Source organism: Clupea harengus, chromosome 22 (assembly GCF_900700415.2).
Source record: "Clupea harengus chromosome 22, Ch_v2.0.2, whole genome shotgun sequence".
Classification (NCBI taxonomy): domain Eukaryota; kingdom Metazoa; phylum Chordata; class Actinopteri; order Clupeiformes; family Clupeidae; genus Clupea; species Clupea harengus.
The window spans coordinates 12,768,242-12,795,548 of NC_045173.1; the positions used below are offsets into that span (position 1 = coordinate 12,768,242).

Consider the following 27,307-nt stretch of genomic DNA (forward strand, 5'->3'; position numbering starts at 1 on the left):
TTATAGATTTTGGAAATTGTCCCCCATCTACGGTTGGCTGACTTTAGTACTGTGAGAGTGACACAGCCAAAGTCGTATGACAGCTGGTCTTCCTCAGAGTGCCAAACCTGTGGGGGAAGTGAATTACTAGAAAGTGCTCCTTATCTTTTACAGGGTATCTGCACCCTTCATCAAACATTACAAAAAAAAGCATCCTTTTCCCAGTCGTCTAGAATGGGCTACATCACCAGCAGGCAGAACTAAAGCTACCAGTAACAGGACAGACAGGACTTCACTTGTAAATGGCCACATATCCCAGGGGTGATTCACGACTCAGCAGCGCTAATCCCCTCAACATCTAGCGTGCGTACAGCTACACTGTCATTTACACCTCCGCGGTGTTTGTCCTCTCACCTTCCTCTGGCTCAGTCCCTGGGGGACCACAGCGGTGAGGGGACTGGAAGGCAGGGAGGAGAGTGACAGAGAGAAAGTGGACCCTTGGGGCAAAAACACAGTCACATAAGTGCACATGGAGTCTCACAAGGTCCGCAGATTTGGTTAGACTTGAGAGCTTGGTGAAACTTGACCTTGACGGATCCAAGCGAAGTTTGAAAAATTCAGGAATGGCTACGTACGTGTGAGCGTTTGAAAAGTGAGGTCTACAGTGAGGAGAAGAGTTTGTTGTGAAGTTTAACCCGATGCTACTTTAACTCCATCCTTCAAATATGTAAAGTTGAGTGCAAGGAGTATGTTAATGTAGTCCAACAAAGATGGATTTTTGTGGCATCTGACATCCAGATTTCACTGTTACTATAGCCAGCTAGATCAGATTTATCTGCTGCTGTTTTGCCTGTGTTGAATTTGTAAATCTAAACTTCTGGTCAGGGACTCCTCAAAAAATGTAAGACACTCCTGCAGCTAAAATCTAGGCAATTTAAATATATGGCAACACACTGTTGGGATTCAGGAGTTGTCACATGTAAGAGACTTCAATGCTCAGCTGTGTCAGTTGTCTCGCATTTTAAAACTCATAAATAAGCCATATTTATGCAAATGAGATAGTATCTTCCAGCCACTTATATTCCACATAATTCATAGAGAAGTTAAAAAAAAAAAAATATCTCAGTGAAAGGATATCTACCTATGAAATGACTAAAAATGTCCCGTCCCAACCGAAAGACTGTGGCTCGCTTCAAGTGGGTTGAAATGGAGCATTAATTAATTGGATTCTGCTGCCACCTGCTGGCTAATGGTGTTAAGCCTTAATATCAACAACAATGCCAGTTTAAAAAAAGTTTTAATAAAAATTGACAACTGCTCAAAAACAATTATGCTATAATCTGTGAGTCAATGACAGCAGTGAAAATAGGAGATGAAAGACAACAAAAACAAACAAAAAAAAGAGGGATATGTTCTTATATCATTTTGTCCTTAAACATAATATTTACTCCCAAGTGTTTGGTGGGCACATGGCCATATGTAAACCTGATCAAACTGGATCAATGAAACAGGGGCACATGCTTGTATTTTAAGTATGAACAGGGGCAAATGCAGCTTTTGTTAGAAAGCTGTGCTGTGCTGTGCTGTGCTGTGCGGTGCTGTGCGGTTCTGTGCGGTGCTGTGCTGTGCTGTGCTGTGCTGTGCTGTGCTGTGCTGTGCTGTGCTGGCCTGGGCTGGGTTGTGCTGGGTTGTGCTGGGTTGGGTTGGGTGCTACCTCTAAAGGAGTCCTTTAATTCCTGAGCAACCACGTAGGTGCGGAGTTCCCAGACTGGGTGAAGTACGCCCACCACCAGGGCTTCTCCTGCCTCTCCTCGCCGTTCTCGCCCAGCTCCCTCTGCGTGTAGCTCTGAAACTGGTTGTAGGGGTCGAAGCGCTCGTAGGTCTCCATGCCAGGGATGTAGAGGTCATCCACGTCCGGCTCGTACGGGACCTTCTTCAGGACAAAGTCCACGCGGCCCGCACGGCTCATGCTCCGGGGCAGGTTGATGCGCTTGACCGCCTTAGAGTAGCCAGACGCCGTGACGGTCAGGATGTGCATGCCAGGGGTGAGCATACGCCAGTAATCCCCATCCTCAGCTAGAGCAGGGTCGCGTGGAGGTCAGGGACAGAGAGGTAGCGGAATAGTGGAGAGTTTAGAGACCGTTACAGTAAAAGACGCCAGGTTGTGTATGACAGAAATACACCTTTTAGACATCATATTGATACATGTGCTATATCTTTTAGACTTGCTATTGATACATGTGCTCTATCTTTTAGACATGCTATTGATACATGTGCTCTATCTTTTACACATATTGATACATGTGCTCTATCTTCCCCTGCTCGTCCAATACAAGGGAACAGTTTACTTCAGTAAGGGTAGGAGAGATTTACCTTGACATTTACATTTAGTCATTTGGCTGATAGTTTTTTATCCAAAGTGGCGTAAAAGTGAGATAATAGCAGATAAAGGACAAAAACCTTGACAGCAAATGTTTCATCAGTGCCAAATAGGGAGGAGATTTGACATGAATCTAAGTTGAATGCTTCCGATTTCAGGAGGCATGAGTTCCCATGTAGAGAAACTTAGACATGTTGAAGCAGAGCTGTTTTGACAAGAGGCCGAGAACCCTTCTGATGGCTCACCTGTTGTGATGTCATGGCGTATTCCCCTCACTGATATGGTTGCGCCTTTGATTCCATTGCCATGCTGGTCCCTCACTACGCCCTTGATTCCTTGGTGGACCTGGAACAAATCAGTGAGAAAGGAGTTAACCATTAGATGCTCATGAAAATGATGAAACCGTATTCGATTCACAATCTTCAATTATACATAAAATATTTGTTGATAAGTTTAAAACGTTTTTTTTTTCTTTGTTGTTGCTGACGCTAGTTATGGTTTTCATTCTGTTTTTGAACATTGTATATTGTTCAATGTGTAAAAGTAACACCACAGTTTCAGTAATCATCACAGTTAATGCTGAAACACATGACGAAGAACATAATGAAATGCATATAATGGCATGGGTCCAACTAAGCAATCCCTCCCACCCCATATGGTGGATATACTGTGGACATGTAACAATCCCCATGGCACTCTGCGCCACTAGACCTACTGCTTCCATGAAGCTGAGGAGCGACTCTTTGTTCCGTTTCCACTCGGGGTAAAGCGCCTCCTCGGAAGGGTACTTGTCACAGCCCAGCTCCACCGTCACCTCAAAACAGTTACTGTGTAGGTAGTTAAAGTCAGCCATGCCTGTAAGTAAATGAGGCATTGGGATTATGTCAAATGTCAATATCTGAATCTAATTCTGTACTCAGTTGTTCTGTAGGGCAAAATATAATAATATACTTGCATGAACAGGTACAGTAAGACATATTATTGGAAAGCCATTTTTCAGGCTACAGGGTAAAATAAAGTACACAAATAAATGTTCAACTTCAAACATTATTTTAAAATGCGGAAGAAACCCTTTGCAAGGGATGAGGGGAAATTCCTGTAGACTTTGTCAGTGATAGCAATGTGATGTTTGCGAAACCAAACTAAATTTAGGAAGGAAAGTACCTCCTGCAAAGCTATACCACTCAGCCCCATTAATGATGCCCCTTCTATTGGTAAACGAGCCACCACATCTGTCTGTGTTGTTGTTGGCCATCTCAGCGTGAGCATCAGCATAAGTCCTGGCCAACTGCTTGAACACCTGTTATCAAAGTGAAACATTTCCAGTACTATACCTCTTCATATTTATCTTACATTGTCATGTTCTAAAAACAGAAGTGTAGATTCTTAATGATCTTCTTGATGTTAAAAATATATAAATGATGATGTAAATATACAATCTCATCTTCCCCCTTTGCCAATCTGGCTAACTCTAGCTGCCAAACTACCCCAAACCTAAAGGGGGCACTAGCCATGAGAGCTGCACCCCCTAACGTCTACTCTTCTTCCTCAATACCTGCTCGTCAGGCGTGGGCGAGTGCATCTTGTCTTCCTGGGGGTGTCTGGAGAAGTCAAATGGGTAGGACACCACCAGCTCACCCCCGTGCAGGCTGGCAGACAGGACAAAAGGGACCGAGCGGATCCACTTCATCACCGCGTACGTCTCTGGGGCCACCTAGGACAGAGGGACACACAGGCTGCAACATGCTAATGGGTGGTACTGTGCTATTGACCTCTGTGTCTATGTATTAGCATTAGTCTTATTGATATGAAAGGATACTATTTACCCTTTTACATAACATGAGGTTACATGCTTCAAATCAATCAGTCTGTTCATATGAATCAATGTGCTATATTAGGGTTGGTGCAGGAAATGTCTCATTATAATCCAGTTTCTTAAACCACTTCATGGAAAAGCATCTGTACTTTTATGGGGTGCCGTTTGTAAAATGTTGAACGTTCCGTAACCCTGATCAGTTTTTGTACAAAAAGCACTAAAATATTCAACTTTTTCAAACATTTAGAGAGAAAATTGTGTACATTCATGCAATAACTTTTCTAAGAGTAATTGCAGTAACACAAAATTGTAAAATAATATAATTGTTAAATCTAAATGTAAATGTTAAATGTCTGAAAAAGTAACAGTTGAATATTATAGTGCTTTTTTTTTATTCAACAACACTAAATGTACAAAAACTGAGCAGGGTTATAGAACGTGCAACATTTTACAAACGGCACCCGATATACTTTCAGTGCAACAACAGATCCCAGGACCACTGGCTATGATGGCGCATTCCTACCTGTCCAAACCAGTACGAGTCAGGGATGGGGATGTGGTCCACCCTGAAGCGTCTGTAACGGTGCCGGCTGTATGCAACGCTGGTGAGGGCAGGAAAGTTGCGGTTCAGGTCGATGTTCTGTGTGTTTCTACGTCCGCTGGTCCATCCGTTAAAGATGTGGCCCTAAACATTTTACACAGCTGCAGTCAGAGGAAGGGTAGAGGAAGGGGAATCTTGTTCCAGAAAAAAGGGCGTTAACATGTATTTATTTTTCTGAGTTCTGGCTCCAGACTCAAGCCAAAACTCCTGTTCTGAAGTTCAGTGGTACAGCGCTGTTCAGTTCAACCCTGCACCCAAATTGAAATAGTGCATACGTATTGGCAGTAGATAAGAATACACTTAAAAGGATGCACAGTGAGTATACAAGCATTAAAATTGGAATAGCATTACCAAAGAGTTGCTCTCGAACAGCGGATGAATGAGTTTGATGGTGTGACAGAAGTAAGACTGAAGGATATAGTATGAAAAATATATTTTTTCAAAAGAGAAAGCAATGAAAATTTCATAATGAATGACCAACACGGTTCACAGACTTAATGGGAATGGAATCAAACTTGCATTGAAATTGTAAGATATTGCTTAATATCCTAAATGTATAACTGGTTGACAGCTGAAGCACTGGTTTTAGTAGTTGTTTTGTTCAAATTCTTAATTGGAGGCATTTAATGCATAATAATAATCACATCAATGAATGATTTTTTTTCTCTGCTTCTGCGATACTACAAATTGATTGCACATATCTGTGTTATTCTAAGGATTTAAATGTACTTATGTAGGTTCTAAAAAATGACGCTGAAGCACAAACTGTTGTTGAACAGCCCAATAACAAAACTGAATGCTATCACTTAAACTCTTCAACAGGTCCGAGGAAACACCTAACAAATTATGCATTCAGATTTCAGCCTAACATCTAGTCCACACCTACTTAGGGCACCCTAATTTACCTGCATCTCCCTTGTGTGATATTCCTTTTTCACTTTTGTTTTCAGTTACAGACATGGACATGGACTAATCTGATCTCGAGGGTGTGGTACATTGATGCATGGACGATGTTAAGCTGTGTTCTGAATGCACACCTTCACAGTGTGACAAGCATGGCACTCAAAGTCGGAGTGACAGTATTCAATATTCTGGTAGAGGGCTGTCTCAGGATCTACGTTTTAATTGAATGTTGGGCAGTTTCTTGTTTTAGTCCGTGCTGACCCTCTTAACAGACAATGAAGCTACAGAAGTTAAATCTAAGTAGTTTAGTTGGCTATGTTAATCCCATGAGGTATACAGACACAACAGACACAGCAAAAGTAGAGGTGTGGTATGGGATAGGATATAGTATGCTATGTGATCTCATTTGTCAAAATAACCTCACAATCTTGACAACTCCAAAAATCTTATGGCATCATTAACATTACAGATGCAAAGATGAGATAAATGTGCTGTCCTGTTGTGTCCGTTTGCCTGCTGGGAACACTTAGTTCTAGTTTGAAAGAGAAAACACAGAGTAAGGTATTATTAGTAAGACCTAAAGGACATCAGCATTCCTACAACCAGTTGTCCTTTATCTACTCTAATTATGTTCTGAATTGTGATGTTATATATTCACTGGTGTAAAACTATTTATTATTTAAATGAATGATTACTTCAATGAAGAAGAACCAATACCTCTCTTAAATAGTTCACAATTGAGTATCAACATGTAAATGGTTGTCGTGACATCTGTCACACTAACTCCCCATCCTGAGCCACAGACACTCTGGTGGTAGGAGGTTGAAACAGCCCAGCACAGCTGGGCCTGCAGAGGGACGCGCGGCCGGAACGATCGGCTGGACAGGCTCGAGCCGCGGATTTTGGGACTGACGGATATTTACTTCCTGGTTGAACTCAGGGTCGCTGCGATCGGCTACCTCTGCAGCGGCCAGCTCATAGCCGTCTGGATTCATGGAGGGAAGGATGTGGATACGGGTGGTGTTGATGAGCGTCTGGATGCGCTCGTTCCCCAGCAGGTATTCTGAGCACAGGTACTCCGTCAGGTAGATGAGAAGCTGCCGTCCCAGTACCTCGTTGCCATGCATGTTTCCCACGTACTTCATCTCTGGCTCCACTAGAGGGGGCAAAAGAGAACAGGTGTTTTTTTTTGTTGTTGTATTTGTATGTTTGTATTTATAGGTATATGTTATTTATATGTGTACTTACACATTATATGATACATTTCTGTATAAATGTTCTGTTTACTTGCATTCTTCATGTGTTCACTGTAACCTATGTTTGGGTCAATTTTGCTCATGCTTTTTCTATCATGCTAGCCCTCAATTTTACAGTAGCAATTACTGATTAAGATGGATTTTAGTCTAAAAAACAATTATGTAAAGAACATTGTATCTTCTGGTAATACTCACCATCTATTACCATCTATCAAAAATCATCTAGACAGAACAGGCCCAGAGCTCCTCTTTGGCTATACTCACATAGCTCGTGCTCTCCTGGGTTATTGGAGAACTCGATGACCAGCAGGTCTTTACCCTCAACACTGCGCCCAATACTGTAAGTGCGAGAAATGTGGGCACACTTCGCCGCAGTCCGCTTCAGGGTGCTCCACATCTGGGCATTGGTGTGGTAGGTAAACTGGATGATGGTGGAAGGTTCGTCAGTGAAGTTGGCGTAGGCAATCTGTTGCCTGGCTGAGAATGTAGAATAAGGATAACAAGGATAATAATGAAGAATATAGTGGGGGGTTTTCCTATACATATGCCCACTACAGCCTGCCTTACATTAGCATTGTCAGCAAACTTACAAAATGGCTAAAATCATAGTTAGACTGCAACATATCCATTCATTACAGACATACAGACTGTATCAAGCAGATACTGAAGAAAACGGTTGAATGTAATGGGCTGTTGTAATCAAATCTAAAAGAAAGAAATAGATCTTCACGTCACGATTCCTCTCCCATAAGCTTGCGTCTATCTCTTCCAGACCCCTACCTTTAAACTGAGACAGCGGGTCGTAGCAGCCCTCCTGGTCGCTGACGAAGAAGCGGTCACAGTCCAGGAAGTAGGGCCAGGCCATCTCAATGCCCTCAAAGGCGTGGGAGCAGCCCTTGCGCACGGCCTCGCAGGAGCTGCGGCAGGGCTTGAGCATGCGGCCGGCCTGGCACCGCGGCGCCAGCACCGAGCAGCCCAGCAGCCGCAGCTCCTCCGAGCACTCGCCGTTGAGCAGGCCGTGCATCACGCTCATTAGCAGGTACTCAGCACCCAGCTCGGCCTCCACGCGGTTACGGTGGCCAATGATGTTGGGGAACATGATGGAGCTGTAGGGGACATCCTGACAGTAGGCCAGAGCCATGTCTGTACAGGCAGCTAACACACACACACACACACACACACACACACAGGAGGGGACGGGGAAAATGCACACATTTCAAAGCTCATATAGAATTGCAATGTACTGTAACAAGTACTTCTGACACTAAGTTAAGGGCACACATACACACACACACACACAGACTAACTCACACAAAAGTTCAAACACACTCTTAAGAGTGTACAAGATTCTTAAGACTGTAGCCAGACAAGTGACTTCTGATTCAGCACATTATCTATTATCTTCTATCCTCTTATGTGAACCAACGATTATTTATTTCTTGAATGTAGTTATGAATGGTAATACTAATAATACTGACAAAAATAACTAAATGTTGTCATTACAAACACATCAGACTCCTATGTATACAAGTATAAAACCATGCTGGCTTCATTCTATTGGAATTTCTAACCAGGAATGCTGAATGTTAAAAATCATCAAAAGAGATGTGAAAAGTCCCCCCCCCCCCCCCCCCCCCACACACAAGCCCTTTTTGCAATGTGGAAACGTGTCACGTCTTGTGATGTCTGTTGGTACTTGTAACTGTTTAGCAACGACCCCAAGGCCTTTACTATGCTGCACCACACATCCCCCATTGACTTAAAGGTTTTATAAGTATAAAATAGATGTTTAATTTCATGTTGAATGCTTTTTGACAGCACTCAGTTTTATTACAACAGTAGCCCAGTTTGCAACACTTTCCTGTTACTTACTAGTACTAGTATTTACTACTTTGTACACTAACATTTCTGAAATACTTGCAATATACTTACCATTTTCTTCTTCTGGAATTCTGCATCTTCCTGAGGAAAAATTACATCATACAAAATAGTAATTTGCTAGGGCACCAGGGTGAATACTCTGTTGAGTCGATCATCTTGTTGAACACAAGATGGTAGCAGAGAGCATTCCTAAAATGCAGAACAACTTCACTTTCTTGGGAGGCATAAATAAATAGACTCTTCACTGTGACTGCCAATACAACAGAGGGTGTATAATTTGTCTGAAAAAAATGTTGGTCTTCAGATCGTCCTCGGAATTCAGGATCAGAGAAAAAATACTGTTCCACAGCAGTAAAAAACAATGCTATTATAAAGTCAGTAAACATAATATCATAAATAATGAAGTGAAAGGTAAACTAATGTAAGCTCTTTGTATGTATCATGACACCCAAGATGACACGTCATTAATACATTCCATTACAACAGACAGCGTAGATAAGCTACATACAAATTCTTACGTCGTTCGACAGTAACAACCACGAGCAAACCAAAGTGGACTAGTTGTAGACTGCTAAACAGAATACGTTAACAAAAGACCTGAATTGAGTGATGATTACGAATGTCACAAGAAATTGTCTTGTGTTAAATCATGGCCAACATCACCTAAAGCCTCGTCCCCAGGTTCACATCTGCGTGGCGCACCAAAGCCTGCCGCCAGAACACTCAAAAGTATGAACATGGAAGGCATTGTGTGCTCTCTGTGCATTGCGATGTGGCAGCCTCCCCAGTAGCCTGCTCTTGAAGTGTATCACCTCCCGTCGAAGCTCTGTATTGCAAGAAGACTATTCCCCGTAACTCTAACAAAACGATCAAATTACAGCACCCCCGCTGTCTGACCAGGAGGCGTGGACATCGTCCAAATTACTGTTAGGTGCATGTTTCTTTTATGTTGACAAGCACTGGTTATCTAACCTATAGTTACTGTTAAGTTAACATGTTATATGGCTCAAACGGAAGAGGAATCGCAAGTAGAGCTGTATTTAAGAAAGAAAAAAAAACCTGGAACACACGCCCGTATTCTTGGCGTTCGTCTAAGTTTCCAAAAGAAGTGGGATTCTAGAAGAATACCTCTGGCAAATCATTCTGAGGTAAACTTACAGTTCACCTTTTTCCAGATGAAAAAAAGATCTATTCAGTTTTCAGTAATTGCATTTGGAAATTAAACACTGATGCACTCGCATGTATAGCCCAAGACATCCCAGGAGTTTAAATGGTGTGTATTGCAAATCCGTGGAAAAACTGACAATATGGGCTTTCATTCATTCAGTATAAACTGGTTTATTTGTACAACAGCCCCATTTGTAGTGTGATAATTAACAAAGATCACTGCTATAGGCTGTTCAGATAAGATCTTGCCGTTCCAGACAGCCAACCTTTCCTGACTCCTGGCACAGCAGTGAATGGTAATGTGGGCAGAGGGTTGTAGTGTACTGTAGTGTTACAGGGCTGTAGTGGACTATAGTATTACAGCACAGCAACAAAGTATTGTAGCAAAGGAAGCAGGCTCTTCGCTGGCGTCTTGCCGTTGATTCACCAACCCAACATTCAAACAGGCTAATACAGAAGGATAGAAGGACAGAAGGGGGTCTAATCTTTACATGACGCACTAGGTAAGGGTGGCCAAATACGCTAACATACGGGGAATTGTACACAGTCAATTACACATATCACACGGACTCAAACACGGTCACGGCCAGCAGAAGTGGGACCCGAACCAATGAAATGTCTTGGCGATTCAGAAGCGGTCGTCCCTCACTGAGCCACGGATCAGCCGGGAGATTGCTGCTCACTGCAGCTGGGGAGGTGTCATCCTGGTTCAGAGCGCAGCCTGTAGAGCAGCCACCACTGGAGTCCCTGGAGACCATCTTTGTCCTTGCTGCGCTGACAATGCCGGCACTGCTCCTCCTCACACGGCCCCCAAGATGGAGCATCTACGCTGGTGTGAAGGCGGCCAGCCCGGTGACGGTTTTGTCAGCGACGGTGGTAATGGTGACACATATATCTCTGGTTGGTGGCGCCACAGCAGCAGCTCTCCGCCGCCTGTAATGATCGCGGCAGCTGCATCTGTGGCAAGGCTTCTCGGGAGCGGCTGGCACTGATCTGGTGAGCTTTGGACCTGGCAGTCACGGCGTGGCAGGCCCCTGGCTCAGTTGGCCGTGCGGCAACAACTCCCTTCGGCTTGCAACGCATCCAGGGGCAGCTGCAACGGGGCCAATACGATGGCCTCTGACCATCTGACCGGGGTTCATCTGTGACGGGTGGTCCTGGCAGCGGTACAGCAGAAGCTGTGGTGATGGCATTGAGGCTTCTCTGGAATGGGCAGGATTGCTGCGGCAGGTTCTGTATCAGCTGCCGGTGGCGGTGCGAACAGTCACCCTCTGCCAGCGGTGTGGAAAGCCACGGCTTCAGTGCCCAGAATTAGCTCAGCTCCAGACACGTCACCCCTTGCCTCTCATCAGCATCATCGGTGAGGATGGCTATGCCGAGCTTGGTGGCTGCCCAGTCCTGCAATATTGGTTCTTTGGTCCCAGGTAGTGATCCAGGAGAGATGTGGCTGAGGTGCTGGGTTGCGAGGCACTGGTATTGGGCAACAAGGCATTGGTGCTGGGCAATGGCGTGCAATCTGCAATCCCTCGGTTCCTGCATCAGTAGCAACCCTCCGCCTGCCCTGCCGCTCTCCAGGCCCCCCGCTTTGGTCGTTTAGGACGAGTCGCCTCTTCCTCCTCCTCACTCTCTTCTAGGTCGGCTTGGAACCCATAATGTTTCGAGCCTGGGGACCACTGGAAGAGTTCCACCCACTCTGCCTCGTCCAGGGCTGCCACAGGGACCCGGAGCAATTGAGCGCAAGCTCATCTTGCTGGCTGTCCTTGAAGACGGGGTGGCCCATCAAGCATGCAGAAGATGGTGTGTGTGCGTGTGTGTTTGAGAGATGGGGTGGTCCGGGCAGAGATCAGCAGTGTAGGCGCCACAGGCTCTCTCTTTCACTCCAGCTGTGAGCGGTCAGGAAACAACCGTCTGCCAAACCGGCGCTGGAGCAACCTCTCAATGGCTGGCAGGCTCGCCTGCTCTGCCGCCCGCAAGTCAACCAATAGTTTGAAGCGCCTTGCCCTCCAAGGCAAGCACAACCTGGACCCTTGTCTCCTCAAGATGACCAGCCGTTAAAACTCGCTGCCAGCTGCACTTGTACCAGGTAGGTCTCAAGCAGCCCCTCTCCATTGTAATGTGGTAGTTTTGTGGTCCTTCAGCATGGTGCCTCCGTTGTCCGCTCGGAGCTGGAGCTGGTCCTGGGGCTACCTGTGCGGCTGCTTCTTTTGTCTGAGGTGGATGCGCTGGCATTTTTGGCCCCTGGTCCTGGCGTGGTTAGGGTTAGGGTGGTGGCAGCGGGGTCCCTAAGTCCTGGCATAGCGTTGGAGCTCACCTCGTGTCGTCCAGGGCGGGGAACGCTGGCGCCATCCGCCGCTCCTTCCTGCCGGGTCCAGGGTGGGGACACGACCAGGTTAAGGCTCTCGGAATAATGCTCTTCTGCAGCTCGTCGCAAAGATCTGTGATGTCCCATGTTCATCTCTTCCATCCCACTGCGGACACCAGTGTACCGATGGAAGCAGGAAGCAGGCCTTTCGTCGGCGTCTTGCTGTTTATTCACCAACACAACATTCATTCTGACTGACAGAGAAGGGTAGAATCACTGGGGGGGTCTAATCTTTACATGACACACTAGGAAACAGTGCACACACTCAATTACACATATCACACGGATAACAGAAATACACGCTGACATTAACACAATACATTCTACAATGAAACATTAAACACAGAATCGAACATAAACATTCTAACAGGCACACTGCAGGCTACAGTATTATTTTACACCACAAATGAAAGTTTCCTCCTGCCACTGTTTAGTTAAGCTCTAAATGGGCATTTGCAGTACCTTGAAGTACTTTGACCATTTTACCCAGCACATTTACCCCTTTTACCAAACTCACTATATCTCAAACAGAAGTGAATAATGCCAGCTGTCCACCACACATGTGCCTTGAATTGTGTAATCTCTTGTTTGAAGCAGGCATTCTCCATTATCCAACATCTTGATGTGTTTGTGTTATTACAAGAAACATATACAGTCGTTCATGTAGCATAAGGAGTTAGCAGTTATCATTAGCTCACTGTTCCTTTATACACCTGAGTAGCCAAAGCCATTAGCCACTTGCTGATTCAGTACTTTCTCCCCTCAGGGGCAGTCACAGGCAGTGCTAGCGTGTTGGTGGTTCACAGAATGTCAGCTTCTCTCAGTCGTTGCATAAGTTAATAGTTAGCTTAGCTTTCAGCTCTCAGTGACTAGCTGACTGTCCGCAAGGAGCCGTCATTGTCTGTGTCCGCACTGCAGCTGTGGCCAGAGGAGGGGTAGGCACCACGTCCCAGGACCCTGTTGGCCATGCTGATTAGAGCCTTCCTGTACTGCTGGCGGAGAAGAGAGTACACAAAGGGGTCGAGTGCTCCTTTGCTGTATGCCAGGCATCTGCTCATGATTCCCCAGTGGTGGTCAATGTGAATGTCTGGCGCCAGTTCAGTTAACCTGAGACAAATGAACAAGGATTGGTAGTTACATGGCATCATTAATGCAATGTCCAATCCATTGAACTTCATTGTTGTTCCAAATGTGCTCTCTCTATCTCAATGTCTCTATCTCTATCTCTCTCTCTCTCTCTCTCTCTCTGTGCACATGCATGCACCTGTGTACCAGCGTGTGCCTCCTGTTTGCGCATGTCTGTGTGCGCTTGTGTTTATTCTAATAAATTTGGATATGTGCGTGTGTTTATTCTAATTCATACGTCAAATAAACTTTCCTGAACCTCCAAGCACAATTGTGTCTTGTCATTGTCACAAAAGCAGTTTAGTGAGTATGTGGTTTTTATTGTCTGTGTGAGTGTGTGTCATTAATGCATTGTTTGTCTTGTGTCTTATATAATGTATTTGTACATCCATTTATTACAAACGTCAAATAATTTTTGCTCCAAACAACCATTTTCACTTATTGGGTTTAGTGAATAACTCACCTTGTTATGACATAGGGAGCGAAGCACACAACAAAAGAGCCAATGAAAATACAGATTTTATTGGTGGCTCTCCGTCTTCTCTTTTTCTGCTCCAAAAGACACCGTTGTTTCACACTGAAAGAGTTGAAAATAGTACATTAAAGTAAAACAGTTTCAGTTCTCTTTGCACATTGGTAACAGAGGCAATACAAGTTAAAACACTGTAAGATAGTACTAGCCCCAGCAGAGCAGGGGCGTCCCTCTCTACCTTTAAGAAGCTCTTGAAGACCCAACTCTTCAGAGAGCACCTGCCTTCCTAACTTGCACTTCTACTAGTACTTAACTTGCGCTTACAGTAGTTACATTCCTGCACTTTTTTCTATTGCTCGTAGCTTGATTGTTCTCTCCCTTGTACGTCGCTTTGGATAAAAGCGTCTGCCAAATGATTAAATGTAATGTAAAAGTAAGATGATCCCTATAATGACACGTACAGGTTCCAAGGTTCACCTCTATTGCTTTTGAGGGTTTATGTCCAAACAATCTTTAGGTTTAATATTTCAATCATCAACAACAGACCACTATGTGGTGGTTACAAGTGAGAACATCCTCTCAAAGAAAAAAGAACAAACGTGTTCCTCTTGATTGTTAAAACATGGATTTAATAAATGCCACAATTCAATCTCAGCAAGAAAAAAGTGCTTGACGACACAACACTGCCATACCTTGGGTGAATGTCCACAAAAAGAAGCACCATTTGCACCGTTATAACGTCTATCCTTTTGCAATGAAAACGGGCAACTGTCAAAACTTTCAGGTAAGTGAAGCAAAGAATGATGAAGGGAAGCAAAAAACTGGTGGTCTGAAACACTATAGAGAATGCTGTGAACTTCGCCCATCCGTTCTCCGTTGCGCCCAGGTGCAGGGTGCAAGACGCATATGTTTGGTTATATCCTGCCCAAGAGAATAACAGCGCACACATGGAGAAGGCAAAAGAATGGACCCAAGCGTATCCGACCATTATAACGGCGTCCTTATAACGCATTTTGGTAGAGTAACTCAGCGGGAAAACCATCGCTATCCACCTGTCGATGCTAAGCGCAGCCATACTCAGGGTAGTGTTGGTTGTTAGAAATGTCTCCATAAATGTAATTGTAGAGCAAAAAGAATCACCAAAAGGTTTCATGTTTTTGGCTACTCCGACCAAAGTAGCAGGCATGTTCACAATAGCGATGATAATGTTGCTGAAGGACAGGTTCAGGATGAAGATTCCTGGCACCTGTCCGCGTATCTCGACGCTGTAGATGAAACATAGCAGCACCAGCAAGTTAGAAAAGAAAGACACAACGGCGATCACAATGATGATGAATCCCAGGACAATATCCAATAAGTGCATTGCTCAACAGTGAGTCACCAGATGTTTTTAAGAGTCCATCTCATATCATCATCTGTATTCCAAAAGGGTTGGCCCGTACAGAAAGGCATTTTAACGATGACTGTCAAGTTTAGAATCGTTGACACGATAGAGAGCTGTCCAGTGTGCTGAAGTGTCTATCCAGTCGGACAGCAAACCATTTCGTTCAGTTCAATATTTTAGCACAAGATAAATTGCCAGGTCCTGTGAGAACACTGTTTGTAGTTTACAACATGCCTCTGAAATGTGGTTCAAAAAGAGGAAAAAGACACTCTCAGTCTCGACTTGCAGTTTTGCGAGAGGCGGTCATGCGCAAGGGAGCAAGCCTTTGCTGGCGCGCCTGAGCTCACGTGCAACTAGATCGCTGCATGTGACCTTTGCTCAATAAACAGTAATTTTTCAGACAGAGGGAAATGCCAAATGACAGAGTAGGCTACAAGACGCAATGTTTCAAAGTGAATATTACTGGCTTCTCGTTATTAAAGTTATAAAGATTGGCATAAATACCAAGGATGAAATAGCCTGAAAAATACTATTTAGGTAGTTTCACGTCAAATCGCATGAAACAGTCATTAAGGATTGCACATAAACCCCATGAGAACAGCCTAATATCTCTGTTTGAATTATAATCGACTTTTCAAAGATAGTTCAATTCTGTGTTATTCCACAGATTAGGCTGTGAAATCATTTCCCTCCAAACAGTGTAGGCTACGAATTTTACTCCAACGTCGAGTGTGAAAATGAAGGCTGACCAACAAAATAATTTACTCCACATTCACATGGTGGTAAAACCCCACAAGACGTATTGCGAAAGAAAACAAGATGAGCTGATGCATCTGCCCCAAATTGTAACATGTCTGGAGCCATTCAGTTACTGTTGGCGATAAATATAATATCCATGGCAACCATCTTATCTAGGGAATTCTGATGGCCTTTGATCTGAAAGTTAAGGCCCCTTGATTGTATGCAACAAATAATGACTCTCCTACATAACGCCTAACTGTCATTATTTGATTCAAGATAGATGCAACAATCCTAATATGCATTTACTAGAAATGCTTACACAATAATAATACCTTCATTAATAGCTATTCCCCGGGAATGTGGTCAACTTACAAATGCTTGAATGTATGTTTTTTTGTTTTTGGAAAAGACTAGGTTACATTTGTAAAAAGCTCACATTTATATGTTTTATAACTTTTTCTGTTTTATTATTACTTTAACTGACTGATATCAACTGAGGCACATGATTTTGAGGGACACAGTCTTGCCTTTGGCAATACAGCTTAACTCTGATGGGCTTGTAGATCAAATTAATTATCAACATTAAGGGCAGCAATCTGTGACTAAGCTACCTCACTCTGTGATTCTCCTGGCAGCTTTCATCCAGGCTGGGAAGTGAACATAGAGAGCCCAGCAGCAAACCGACGGAACTCTCTTCATGGTCACGTGGTCCTTAGGACCCTGAGAGAATGTTACGCAATGAAATGCTTATGGCAGAAGCACTTAAGACGTCCATCAGGGGCCAGGGTACGGCTTCCCCCAGAGCGGAGGAAAACAGAGAGTCCGGGGGACACGGAGAGGAAGGAAGACAGAGCGCTGAGAGCTGAGTGGTTACATAACATAGAGTCTGTGGGGATGGGGGGGGGGGGTTATGATGCTTCTAGACTTTCTGCACGTGTGTGTGTGTGTGTGTGTGTGTGTGTGTGAGAGAGAGAGTGAGAGAGAGAGAGAGAGAGAGAGAGAGAGAGAGCTCTCAGCTAGTTATCAGTCAGTATGAATACTGTTATGGGTAGTATATTAGAAGACACAAAAATAAAGGTGAAACCATTATTAACCTTTCCTCCCTTTTGATGTGAAACACTACTATCATTGCTATGGAAAGCATTTTGTATTTATATTTGTCATTACACAGAATATGTATGGACTCTGCCCCGAAAACCACAGAAGCATTATTCTGCTCAAAAGAACATTGTTTGAAATAATAATATTAATGTATTATACTAATATTAATGAAATAAAAGTCAACCTGTTTCAAGCAAATGCAAAATCTTGTATATAACAGGACTCAATACTAGATGAATTAGAATTAATACTGGATAGTTGACAAATAGAACAGCAATTAGGGCAATAGTACAGCATTTAAGATAAGTACAGTGGCAGGATAACATAACTGCATAAGTAGATGTCTTGCTAGGGCATCAGTGACTATGATATTGTACTTTATCCTGTGCCAGAGCAAAGACATTAATAGACAGTTACACACAAAGATGCAAATCCATCCATACACGCACATGACAGCACAGAATAGTTCCTCAGGCTGTAGGAAGGGAGGAGAGAGGCAGATGGAGGAGAGAGAAGAAGAGGGAGGTGAGAGAAGGGTTTGTTATAGGTTATAGTTCTGAAAAGTCAGTGAAAAAACACCCCGCCTTGCATGTACTCAAACAAATGTCACACATGTACACACACACACATACACCCCCCCCCCCCCCCACACACACACACACGTACACACACACACACACACACACACACACACACACACACACACACACACACACACACACACACACACACACACACACACACACACACACACAGACACACACACACACACAGACACACAGACACACACACACACACACACACAGACACACAGACACACACACACACACCCACACACCCACACACAAACACACACACCAGTGGTGGACAGTAACGAAGTAGATGTAATTCGTTCCTGTACTTAAGTAACATATACAGTGGGGAAAATAAGTATTTGAACCCCTGCCGATTTCGCAAGTTTGGCCACTTGCAAAGAAATGTGTGATCTATAATTGTGATGGTAGGTGTATTTTAACAGTGAGAAGTAGAATATCAACAAACAAATCCAGAAAACTGCATTTTATAACATTTATGACTTTATTTGTATTTGATGCAGAAAATAAGTATTTGAAACCCCAAGCAAACAGCAAGAATTCTGGCTCCCAATGACTAGTTATGTGCCCAAGAAGCACACAGATTAGTCCTCATTAGGCCTAACAAGGTACACCTGATCTCAACTGGTGACGTGTATAAAAGAAACCTGTCCAAAGAATCATACTTCACACCTTCAACCTCACCACCATGGGTAAGACCAAAGAGTTGACCAAGGAAGTCAGAGATAAGATTGTAGACCTGCACAAGGCTGGAATGGGTTACAAAACCATCGGCAAGCAGCTTGGTGAGAAGCAGACAACTATTGGTGCGATTATTCGTAAATGGAAGCAACACCAAACAACTGTCCATCGCTCTAGGTCTGGGGCTCCATGCAAGATATCCCCTCGTGCGGTATCGGTGATCATCCGAAAGGTGCAGAATAACTCAGAACTACACAGGGAGAGCTTGTGAATGATCTCAAGGCAGCTGGGACCACAGTCACCAAGAAAACCATTGGCAACACACTACGCCGTAATGGTTTGAAGTACTGCAGAACTCGCAAGGTCCCCCTGCTCAATGAAGCACATGTACAGGGCCGTCTGAAGTTTGCCAATGAACACTTGAATGATTCTAAGGAGGATTGGGAGACAGGATGTGGTCAGATGAGACCAAAATCAAGCTCTTTGGCATCAACTCGACTTGCCGCGTTTGGAGGGGGAGGAATGCTGAATATGACACCATCCCCACCGTCAAGCATGGAGGTGGAAACATTATGCTTTGGGGCTGTTTCTCTGCCAAGGGTACAGGACGACTCCACTGCATCGAGGGGACTATGGATGGGGCCATGTAATGTGGAATATTGGGCTTGAACCTCATTCCCTCATTCCCTCCCATTGAAAACGCAACCTTAAGGATTTGGAGAGGATCTGCAAAGAGGAGTGGACAAAAATCCCTCCTGAGATGTGTGTAAACCTGGGGACCAACTACAAGAAAAGTCTGACGTCTGTGCTTGCCAACAAGGGTTATTCCACCAAGTACTAAGTCATGTTTTGCTAGGGGTTCAAATACTTATTTTCTGCATCAAATGCAAATTAAGTAATAAATGTTATAAAATGCAGTTTTCTGGATTTTTTTGTTGATATTCTGTTTCTCACTGTTAAAATACACCTACTATTACAATTATAGATCACACATTTCTTTGCAAGTGGCCAAACTTGCGAAATCGGCAGGGGTTCAAATACTTATTTTCCCCACTGTAGATGTATCTGTACTTTACTCAAGTATTTCTATTTGGTGAGACTTTATACTTTGACTCCACTACATTTCAAAGTGAAAATTCGTACTTTTTACTCCATTACATTTAGTAAAACCTCTCGTTCCTTTTTACCAAAGCGAATCAAATTATGAGAAGTCAAAGCGATTGCACAATCACACCAATCAGGGCTCAGCGCGCGATTTGCTCTGAAGTCCTTTCGGTTTCGTCAGTTTCGTTCGTTCGTTGAGCGCGAGCTACGTGGAATTCGTTACAACCCCGCTGCAGCATTTTGAGGATGTTTTATGCTCATGCTTACTTAACGCTACATAAATTATGGAAATGATGGAAGAAACGGCTGACACTTACTTGCCTGAACACCCTTGGCCTTATTTAGGCAAACTTTTTGAATTGGAAGAAAGGAAGGACTCATTGTATTTTAAGTGTCTTCTCTGCCTGCCTAAGCACAATACAATATCACTACATACTTCTTTACAGTCTTCGGTGCAGACTGGTATGGAATTTATGCAAAAACTAGTTCCTGTAATGACATTTTTTTTCCTTGGTTTGATCTGAGGTCACGTGTTTTGTTTTGACTTTCGTCTGTTTTTGTACCTAGGGTTGTGTGGGGAATATCACTAGCTACTATCACTAGTCTTCAGCACAAACTAGTATAACACCACATTCTCTGATTGTGTGGAACTAGTTCCTGTAATGGTATTTATCATACTTTGAAACATAAATCAGGATGAATGCGTTTAAGGGTAACACAGACATACAGATGTGATATAGTAAAGGAGCTTATGTTTTACTCCACATTTTTTTATAATTAAATGTGCAACTAAGTTACAAATAAATGTAAAATGAAATAATTGTTCTCTAGTGCTGTTATTTCATAACCACTTGGTCTTACCTAATGGCAATAGATAGCTTTCAATGTTTTGTGCTTATACTTTTTAATAGAAAATGTAAGACACTATTTAAAGAGTGACATTAGTATTTTCATCTTATATCAGTTGATTGAGCAGGAGCTTTGATGTGAAAATGATAAAAGGCCATTAGAACCATAATTCATCAAGGTACTTTTACTTTTAATACTTAAGTATATATGAAGGCAAATACTTTTATATTTCTACTTAAGTAGAAATTCAAAGTGCATACTTCCACTTTTACTGGAGTAATATTTTACACAAGGTATCTATACTTTCACTTAAGTACGTAGTTAGTGTACTTCGTCCACCACTGACACACACACACCCAGTGTATTACAACCAGTGGCGGTGCGTCAATACAGGGCGCAAGGGCGCCACCCCTCCTAAAATTTTGAGATGAAAAAAAAAAAAAAAAAGTAAAAAACATTATATACCAAACAATTAAAATAGGAAATGTAATGTGTTAACGCGTTAAATGTGTGTGGGAGCCCGTAAGCCCCTGTCAACAACCACTTAAATGTGACCAAATATAATATATTGCCATTCGTTATCACTGAGATAAGCCCCTCCTCCCTGGAGGGGCGCCGGCCAAATGGAAGTCAATGGGCGCTCAAGCTGGCATCATACTTTTCTGAAACATTTGAGCAAGGACAGCTTCTCATTGGCGGATGAAAGTTCGATCCTGGGGCGCAAAATTTTGCGCCCTGACCAATGACATCGTTTCTTATTTCAACGCGACTGGACTATTCGTCGAATCAGAGACCTTTATCATTCCCTCACATCCCATATAAATCTCACGTATCTACGAGAGCAACATAGCTAGTAGAGACTTTGATTCTGTGAGTATGCCGACTGAAAACTTTCGAATCGACGATCAGATGCCGATAAGAAGAGACTGAAAGACATGGGACCCGAACGTCCGGATTTAAAAATGCAGCAGCAGAGCATCGACCGCGGGAGGACGTACACCCGTAGCTTCTCCTCAAGCCTGTATGCTAACCGGAGCTGGTTAGCTGGTTGTTCAGTGAGTGATGCGTTTTTTTGTTTTCCCTGCCTGTTGTTACAAAGTCCTGGGACTGAAACAATCTGGACTGCAACGGGGATGAGGGATCTAAAGCACTTCAACGATAAATGTAAGAAGCACGAATCTTGCCGCAGCCATCTAACTAACAGCCTGAAGCTAAGCCTCTTTGGAAGACTGAGTATTGCAGAGCAGTTGGACGAAGGGTACCGAATTGCCATTCGAAAACCTGTAGTATCATCCAGTGTTTCTGAATCTATTCTGCTCTAAACCTCTAGTATAATCCAGTATTTCTGAATCTATTCTGCTCTAAACTACTGGTATCATTCAGTCTTTCTCACTCTATTCTGCTCTAAACCTCTACACCCTGTGTTAAAAAAAAAAAAAAAAATGTATCTACTCTGTTTTAAACTTCTTGTACACAATGTTTCTGAATCTAGTCTACTCTAAACCTCTACTACCCAATATTTAAACCTCTGGAACCCAACCCAATGTTTCTTAAACCATTCTGCTCTAAACCTCTCATGCCCAATTCTACAGTTTGTTGAGAGTTGTTAGTGGACAGTGTTGAGCACTGTGTTTTCATGAAATAAATCTTTGTTTTTTTTTATATATTCTACTCAAAACCTCTCTTGTGTTTTTGTTTTCTCATTGTGGAGTGCTATTTAAACCGCACTGCCCAACTGCGCCCATAGTCTATATATATATATATATGTCTATGTCCCCCCCCAAAAAATAAATCACCAGCCGCCACTGATTACAACCTCAGGTTGCTAGGCTGATAAGTGTACATAACAGTTCACAAAGATGCCGTGCACCTCTCTTCTGACCCAGTGTAAAAATGTCTGGCATATGGATCATCCCGCTGAGCTGCATTTAGCCTCTCTCTCTATGCACTCCCCCATTAATTCTCTCATCATCACTGGCTGCTGCCATTACGTTACCTGGAGACCACACCAGCAGGTGGCCTTCACTTGATGTACTCTCTCCTTCTCATTAGTTAGTGTCACATGGGGACTGCACACAGCCACACACACAAACACACACACACACACACAACCATACGCACACTCACACACGCACACACACATGTACACACGCACACACACATGTACACGTGCGCAGAAATGGCCCCAGCCAGCTGTGTTCCAGTGAGCACAGCCTCTGCAGCATGATTGTGACACGCATCAGCCCATTGCATCAGTGTATCTGTCTGTCTGCTGTTTCACAAACACCCCCCCCCCACACACACACACACACACACTCTCACACACACACACACACACACACACACAGCCAACTGCATCAGTGTATCTGTCTGTCTGCTGTTTCACAAACACACAACACCCTCCTCCCCCAATTATACACAGAAGTCAAGCATTTGAAATGGTGGGAGAAATGTCTAGCTTTCATGCTGAAGGCCAGTCTGGCTTTACTCAAATGTCCAGCTTTCATGCTGAAGGACAGTCTGGCTTTACTGAAATGTCCAGCTTTCATGCTGAAGGACAGTCTGGCTTTACTGAAATGTCCAGCTTTCATGCTGAAGGCCAGTCTGGCTTTACTGAAATGTCCAGCTTCAGTTGCATCTGTCGTCCAAAGGGGGGGAGAGGGTCTGAAACATGTGGAAACCCAAAACCCTCTTTATCTTATCTACAGTCTGTGGCCACACAAAGCAGATGCATGCTTGACCGACACCTCACTCAACTCCCAGTGTCGGCAGCCAAGCCTGCATTAAGCTCTAGCCGTTGGGAAATACCCCCAGAAATCTGTTCAGGCCTTTGATTCCCTCTGTGCTTTCACAGAGTCAGTCAAACAAAACATGTCTTTAGCCCTGCAAACAAAGCACTATTAAATGACACATTTTCTAAATATTGTTGATCGGGTAAACACATTTCATGTGTGATTTCATCAGCACTGGCTCTGGCTCTGGCCCTTGGTGCCTCTGACAAAAAACACAATTCTCAGTTCTGTGAACCCCTTCTTAATGTTGCACACTGGGAGGGGGTCTCTGTAAATGAGTACACTCCTCTCTGCATTCATTGTGTTCAGGAAACAAAAACAAACACTTCTTTTGGCTAAGGAGAGTCACTTCCAGGCACTGATCAAATTTATATTGAAAGTGGTGAGCTCACCGAGGGCTGATGCAGACCATTTAAGAACAATCTGTGTATGAGTCTGTATAGACACTCACTGATTGCATTGACATAGTGCTGGAAGTGAACCTATTATTTGACACAGTTCAGTTGTCATCAGCCAACAAAGCCGTGCATGACATGCATGACTAGACAAATGACATGTCCTCAGTAATGACTCCCTCAAGGTGTGATAAATAGTGTGTAAGAGGCATGACGACACTAGACAAACGACAAATGTCCTCAGTGATGACTCCCTCAGTGCGTGATAACTAGTTTCAGGTTTTTGCATACTGTGCCACTGCCACTGTGTCTAGTCTACTCATGACCACTGGGGAACCAGCAGCCATTCAGTAGCTACAGTATGTGTCATTAAAGCAGATCGGCGGAGGCAACAGAGCGGGCAAATGAGTGTCCAGGAATAGAAAGTGCCTGTCGTGAATCTGTCTCATTCGATCAAGTGTAGACTTCAGCAACCGCGTCTAACAGGGTGGAGGTCATGTTGACTCAGGTGGTAGTAAATGATCTGTACAATGTTTATGGAATGTGCAGGCTGAGCAGTGAGCCCCACAATTTGGTTTGAAACTTTTGGGAGGTTCATTTGTAAGCGCAATGTACCCTATCATAAAAGTCTCTCTCTCTCTCTCTCTCTCTCTCTCTCTCTCTCTCTCTCTCTCTCTCTGTCTCTCTGTGTGTGTGCGTGCACGTCTGTGTGTATTCACATGTGCGGGATTTATATCACACTGCACACTGTCTAGCCCAAAAAAATATCCAAGCAGATGTCATTGCTGCAGGTGGTTTTAATTAGCTCCTTTACCTTCACCCACAGAGACCACCCAGCTCCATCCCCACCACCTCCCCCCTGCTCCGACTGTCTGTGCAGCCCAGCAGAGAGCAGTGGAGGACAGGGAAGGGAACGCACATGGAAGCCTGAGAACCCCCAGGGGTGTTTTAGCTGCTGAAGCGTGGGCAGGCGGCAGTGCAGGCATGGAGTGGTCTTCAGACTGAAAGGGGTTGGCAGCTGCTTACTGGCCCTCTGTAAGCACGTTTTGTACTCTGTAAGCGGCATCACCATTGTGTGTGTTTGTGTGCACGTGTGTGTTTGTGTATGTGTGTGTGTGTGTGTGTTTGTGTGTGTGTGTGTGTGTTTGTGTGTGTGTGTTCTTGTGACTAAACACCAAAGCATGTACACATAACTCACAGACATCATAAAAAGTAAAATAAGACAATTTACACTATTTATGGTATTTTATAGAGTGTGTGTATTTTTGTATGGACTCCACAATGTTTCCCATTATACTCAAGGTCAGAAAATGCAACAGTTTTTCTGTATTAATGTTCCTTCTAATATTCAACATTCAAAACCTTCCTTACCGTTGTAGTTTTACTAGTGTCTAGGGGGGCACTGTCAGACTGCCAGAACCGTTAAACTAATGTGCACCACATTCTTGGGAAATATTTACTGTTATGTTGACTCTCCGGGAAGAACTATTTTTCCAGTTATCCATGGGTCGAATATGTGAGGCAAATGAGCACTCTATTGTTCCACATCTGAAACATTTACTGTAACACTGAATTGTTTAAATTTGCTAAAAGTATATTACCAATAAAATACTGACAGATGTATTTAACAAGAGTTTTGGTTGAAATAAAAGTTATTTTCCACATATCTGTAAAAAAAATGAAATGTGGGTGCAATAAAAAGGAAGGACTTAAACTCATCAGCCGAACTATGGGAAGAATTTGCCACGTTTTAAAACATGTATCAAACCCAATGACGCCACCTTGTGATGGAGTGCAAAAACAGATTTCCCACAGATTGCCAACACGAGCCGCTAGATGGCAGTATGTTCACAGGTTTCATTGATTTATCCTGCTGATGGATTGTTAAATATTGTATAACTAAAATGACTCCGTCACACCTAGTTCGCTCTTATATTGACATAACATATGCTTATTGTTGTAAGTTTAAAGAGAAAGATGAGAGAAGAGAACAGGGTAGACGTTCAAACAAGAGGAGAGGGGCATGCCTTTTCAAGGGAATCATGTTTAAAACATGTCATACATACAGTGCATAGAGTGATGTGATGTGAAGATGCTCCTCAGAGGAATCCTGGAAGGCCTACAAACAAGGCTTTATGCAGCAGGCCTTAAAGCACTGGCTGCCCTCTCCAACAAAAACTAGTGTAAACTCATACGAATGTGCCTTGGCAGCAACAACACATTCTACACGCTCCCTTGAAATGTCCATTCACCAGTCTGTAAACACACACACACACACACACAAAATAGACAGAGAAAGAAAGAAAGAGAGAGGAGTGAGAGGGTGTTTTTTTGGGGGATATATAGAGACATTACATATTATATATTCAACAAATAAACTCTGTTACCAGATGGAATCTCAGGGAAATTAGTCGGAAGCTTCTCCATCACACAGACGCGATCAGACAAATCTAGCTGAGAGATGGCTGCGTGGACACTTCTCAGGGCCAAACGAGCAGAGTGAGTCAGACTGCTTTCCTAAGCCCAGGAAAGGCCTGAGGCATTGGATCATCTGTCCTCCTGGTCCAAAGCATCTCTGGGTGACATCCATGACCCTCAGAATGGAAGGGGTGAAGGTTGGCTGGCTGTCTCGCTGGGGAGAGTTTACTGATATTCTCCCACACTGGACAGGACAGGCACTGTGGTGTTTGGTGAGGACAAGGGAGCCCAAAGGGTGCTTATAGTATTATAGTTTATAGCTTATAGCTTATGTCATCTCAATTCATCCCCCCCTCTCCCATTCACTCTTCAGGCCCCTTTTCCACATGTCACCACAGCCAACTTTTTCCACAACACTGGAGTCTTTCTAAGAAATCAAGTTTCTGAAACATTCAACACACTAGGACACACACTCACACTTGAAACACAGCACATGGACACACATACACACTCACACAGACACACACACACACACATACACACACACAGACACACACACACACCTTTTAAGGGAAAGACTTGATGCCCACTGCAGAAGTGCCGCTTGGTCTGGTGCTTTAATCCAAGTAGAGAAGTAGAACAAAATGCTTTTGCACACACACACACACACACTGCCTGCTCTGTAAATGGAGTTGAGAATCACTTACACTCAGTCTGTTTGGGTTCAGCCAAAGGAAATAAACGGACCTGATTTAAAATTGGAAACGGCAAACGGGAGACATAACCACATAAGACATTGGTCCTGTAAGACTTTGGCACTGCACACCAGACTATGAGAGAAGCCCGAGAGAGCAGACAGAGAGAGAGAGCAGTGGGGAGGAGAGGGTTAGTTTGACCGCAGCACAGAGCACTCTGAAACTTGAATTTGTGCATAAGGTGAGGGTTGTGCTTGTATGTCTATGCCTTTGTGGCTGTGTGTGTAAATGAAGTGGCAGTTGAAACTCATTTGGCTTGGTTGAGAGGCAGGGCCAGAGTTTGAGAGAGGGCTCTAGTGAAAAAACAAACTGATGACACTTAATTCCTTCTGAGGTGAGAAACCAAATCCCTTAATTCCATTGTGTGATTGTTTAGCCTAAAAATGTAATTCATGAGCTGCAACTGATATGTCAGTATATTTACATTTCAACAAAAAAATCATAGAAAGCCTCCCAAGATGTGTCACGGTAATGATACAGCTGTAGTAGTAAGAGAAGCAATCATGGGCTTGAACTTTAATTTGGTCTGTAAAATTGTGCGTAAATAAATCC

At 43.6% G+C, this 27,307-nt stretch overlaps 2 protein-coding genes across 3 annotated transcripts; both read right to left on the reverse strand.

Moving 5' to 3' along the window:
- Window positions 1–1,257: 1,257 nt before the first annotated feature.
- On the reverse strand, window positions 1,258–9,784 carry cpz (carboxypeptidase Z). 2 transcript variants are annotated; one of them, XM_012836939.3, is made up of 11 exons: window positions 9,480–9,784; window positions 8,868–8,897; window positions 7,716–8,090; window positions 7,200–7,412; window positions 6,639–6,835; window positions 4,699–4,860; window positions 3,915–4,073; window positions 3,524–3,659; window positions 3,075–3,214; window positions 2,605–2,704; window positions 1,258–2,055 (listed from the first exon to the last, which is right to left on the reverse strand). In XM_012836939.3, the coding sequence occupies exons 1-11, from the start codon at window positions 9,580–9,582 to the stop codon at window positions 1,709–1,711; spliced, it is 1,962 nt and encodes a 653-aa protein (XP_012692393.2). In that variant the 5' UTR covers window positions 9,583–9,784; the 3' UTR covers window positions 1,258–1,708. The 2 variants fall into 2 exon arrangements, with proteins under 2 accessions (XP_012692393.2, XP_031416056.1); XM_031560196.2 differs by having other exon boundaries at window positions 6,603–6,835.
- Window positions 9,785–11,499: 1,715 nt separating this feature from the next.
- gpr78a (G protein-coupled receptor 78a) lies at window positions 11,500–15,793 on the reverse strand. Its single transcript, XM_031560197.2, has 3 exons — window positions 14,635–15,793; window positions 13,934–14,047; window positions 11,500–13,452 (listed from the first exon to the last, which is right to left on the reverse strand). The coding sequence occupies exons 1-3, from the start codon at window positions 15,303–15,305 to the stop codon at window positions 13,215–13,217; spliced, it is 1,023 nt and encodes a 340-aa protein (XP_031416057.1). The 5' UTR covers window positions 15,306–15,793; the 3' UTR covers window positions 11,500–13,214.
- Window positions 15,794–27,307: the final 11,514 nt, after the last annotated feature.

What these genes read in the sequence shown, in the direction of transcription:
- cpz (XM_031560196.2), bottom strand. Translation starts at nt 9,582, where the DNA reads ATGCACAGAGAGCACACAATGCCTTCCATGTTCATACTTTTGAGTGTT. An exon ending in ACCTGGGGACGAGGCTTTAG is followed by an intron (nt 8,898 to 9,479) that starts GTGATGTTGGCC and finishes ATTTTTCCTCAG; the next exon opens with GAAGATGCAGAATTCCAGAA. An exon ending in CCCAGGAGAGCACGAGCTAT is followed by an intron (nt 6,836 to 7,199) that starts GTGAGTATAGCC and finishes TGCCCCCTCTAG; the next exon opens with TGGAGCCAGAGATGAAGTAC.
- gpr78a (XM_031560197.2), bottom strand. Translation starts at nt 15,305, where the DNA reads ATGCACTTATTGGATATTGTCCTGGGATTCATCATCATTGTGATCGCC. An exon ending in TTTGTGGACATTCACCCAAG is followed by an intron (nt 14,048 to 14,634) that starts GTATGGCAGTGT and finishes CAACTCTTTCAG; the next exon opens with TGTGAAACAACGGTGTCTTT. An exon ending in GCTCCCTATGTCATAACAAG is followed by an intron (nt 13,453 to 13,933) that starts GTGAGTTATTCA and finishes CATTTGTCTCAG; the next exon opens with GTTAACTGAACTGGCGCCAG.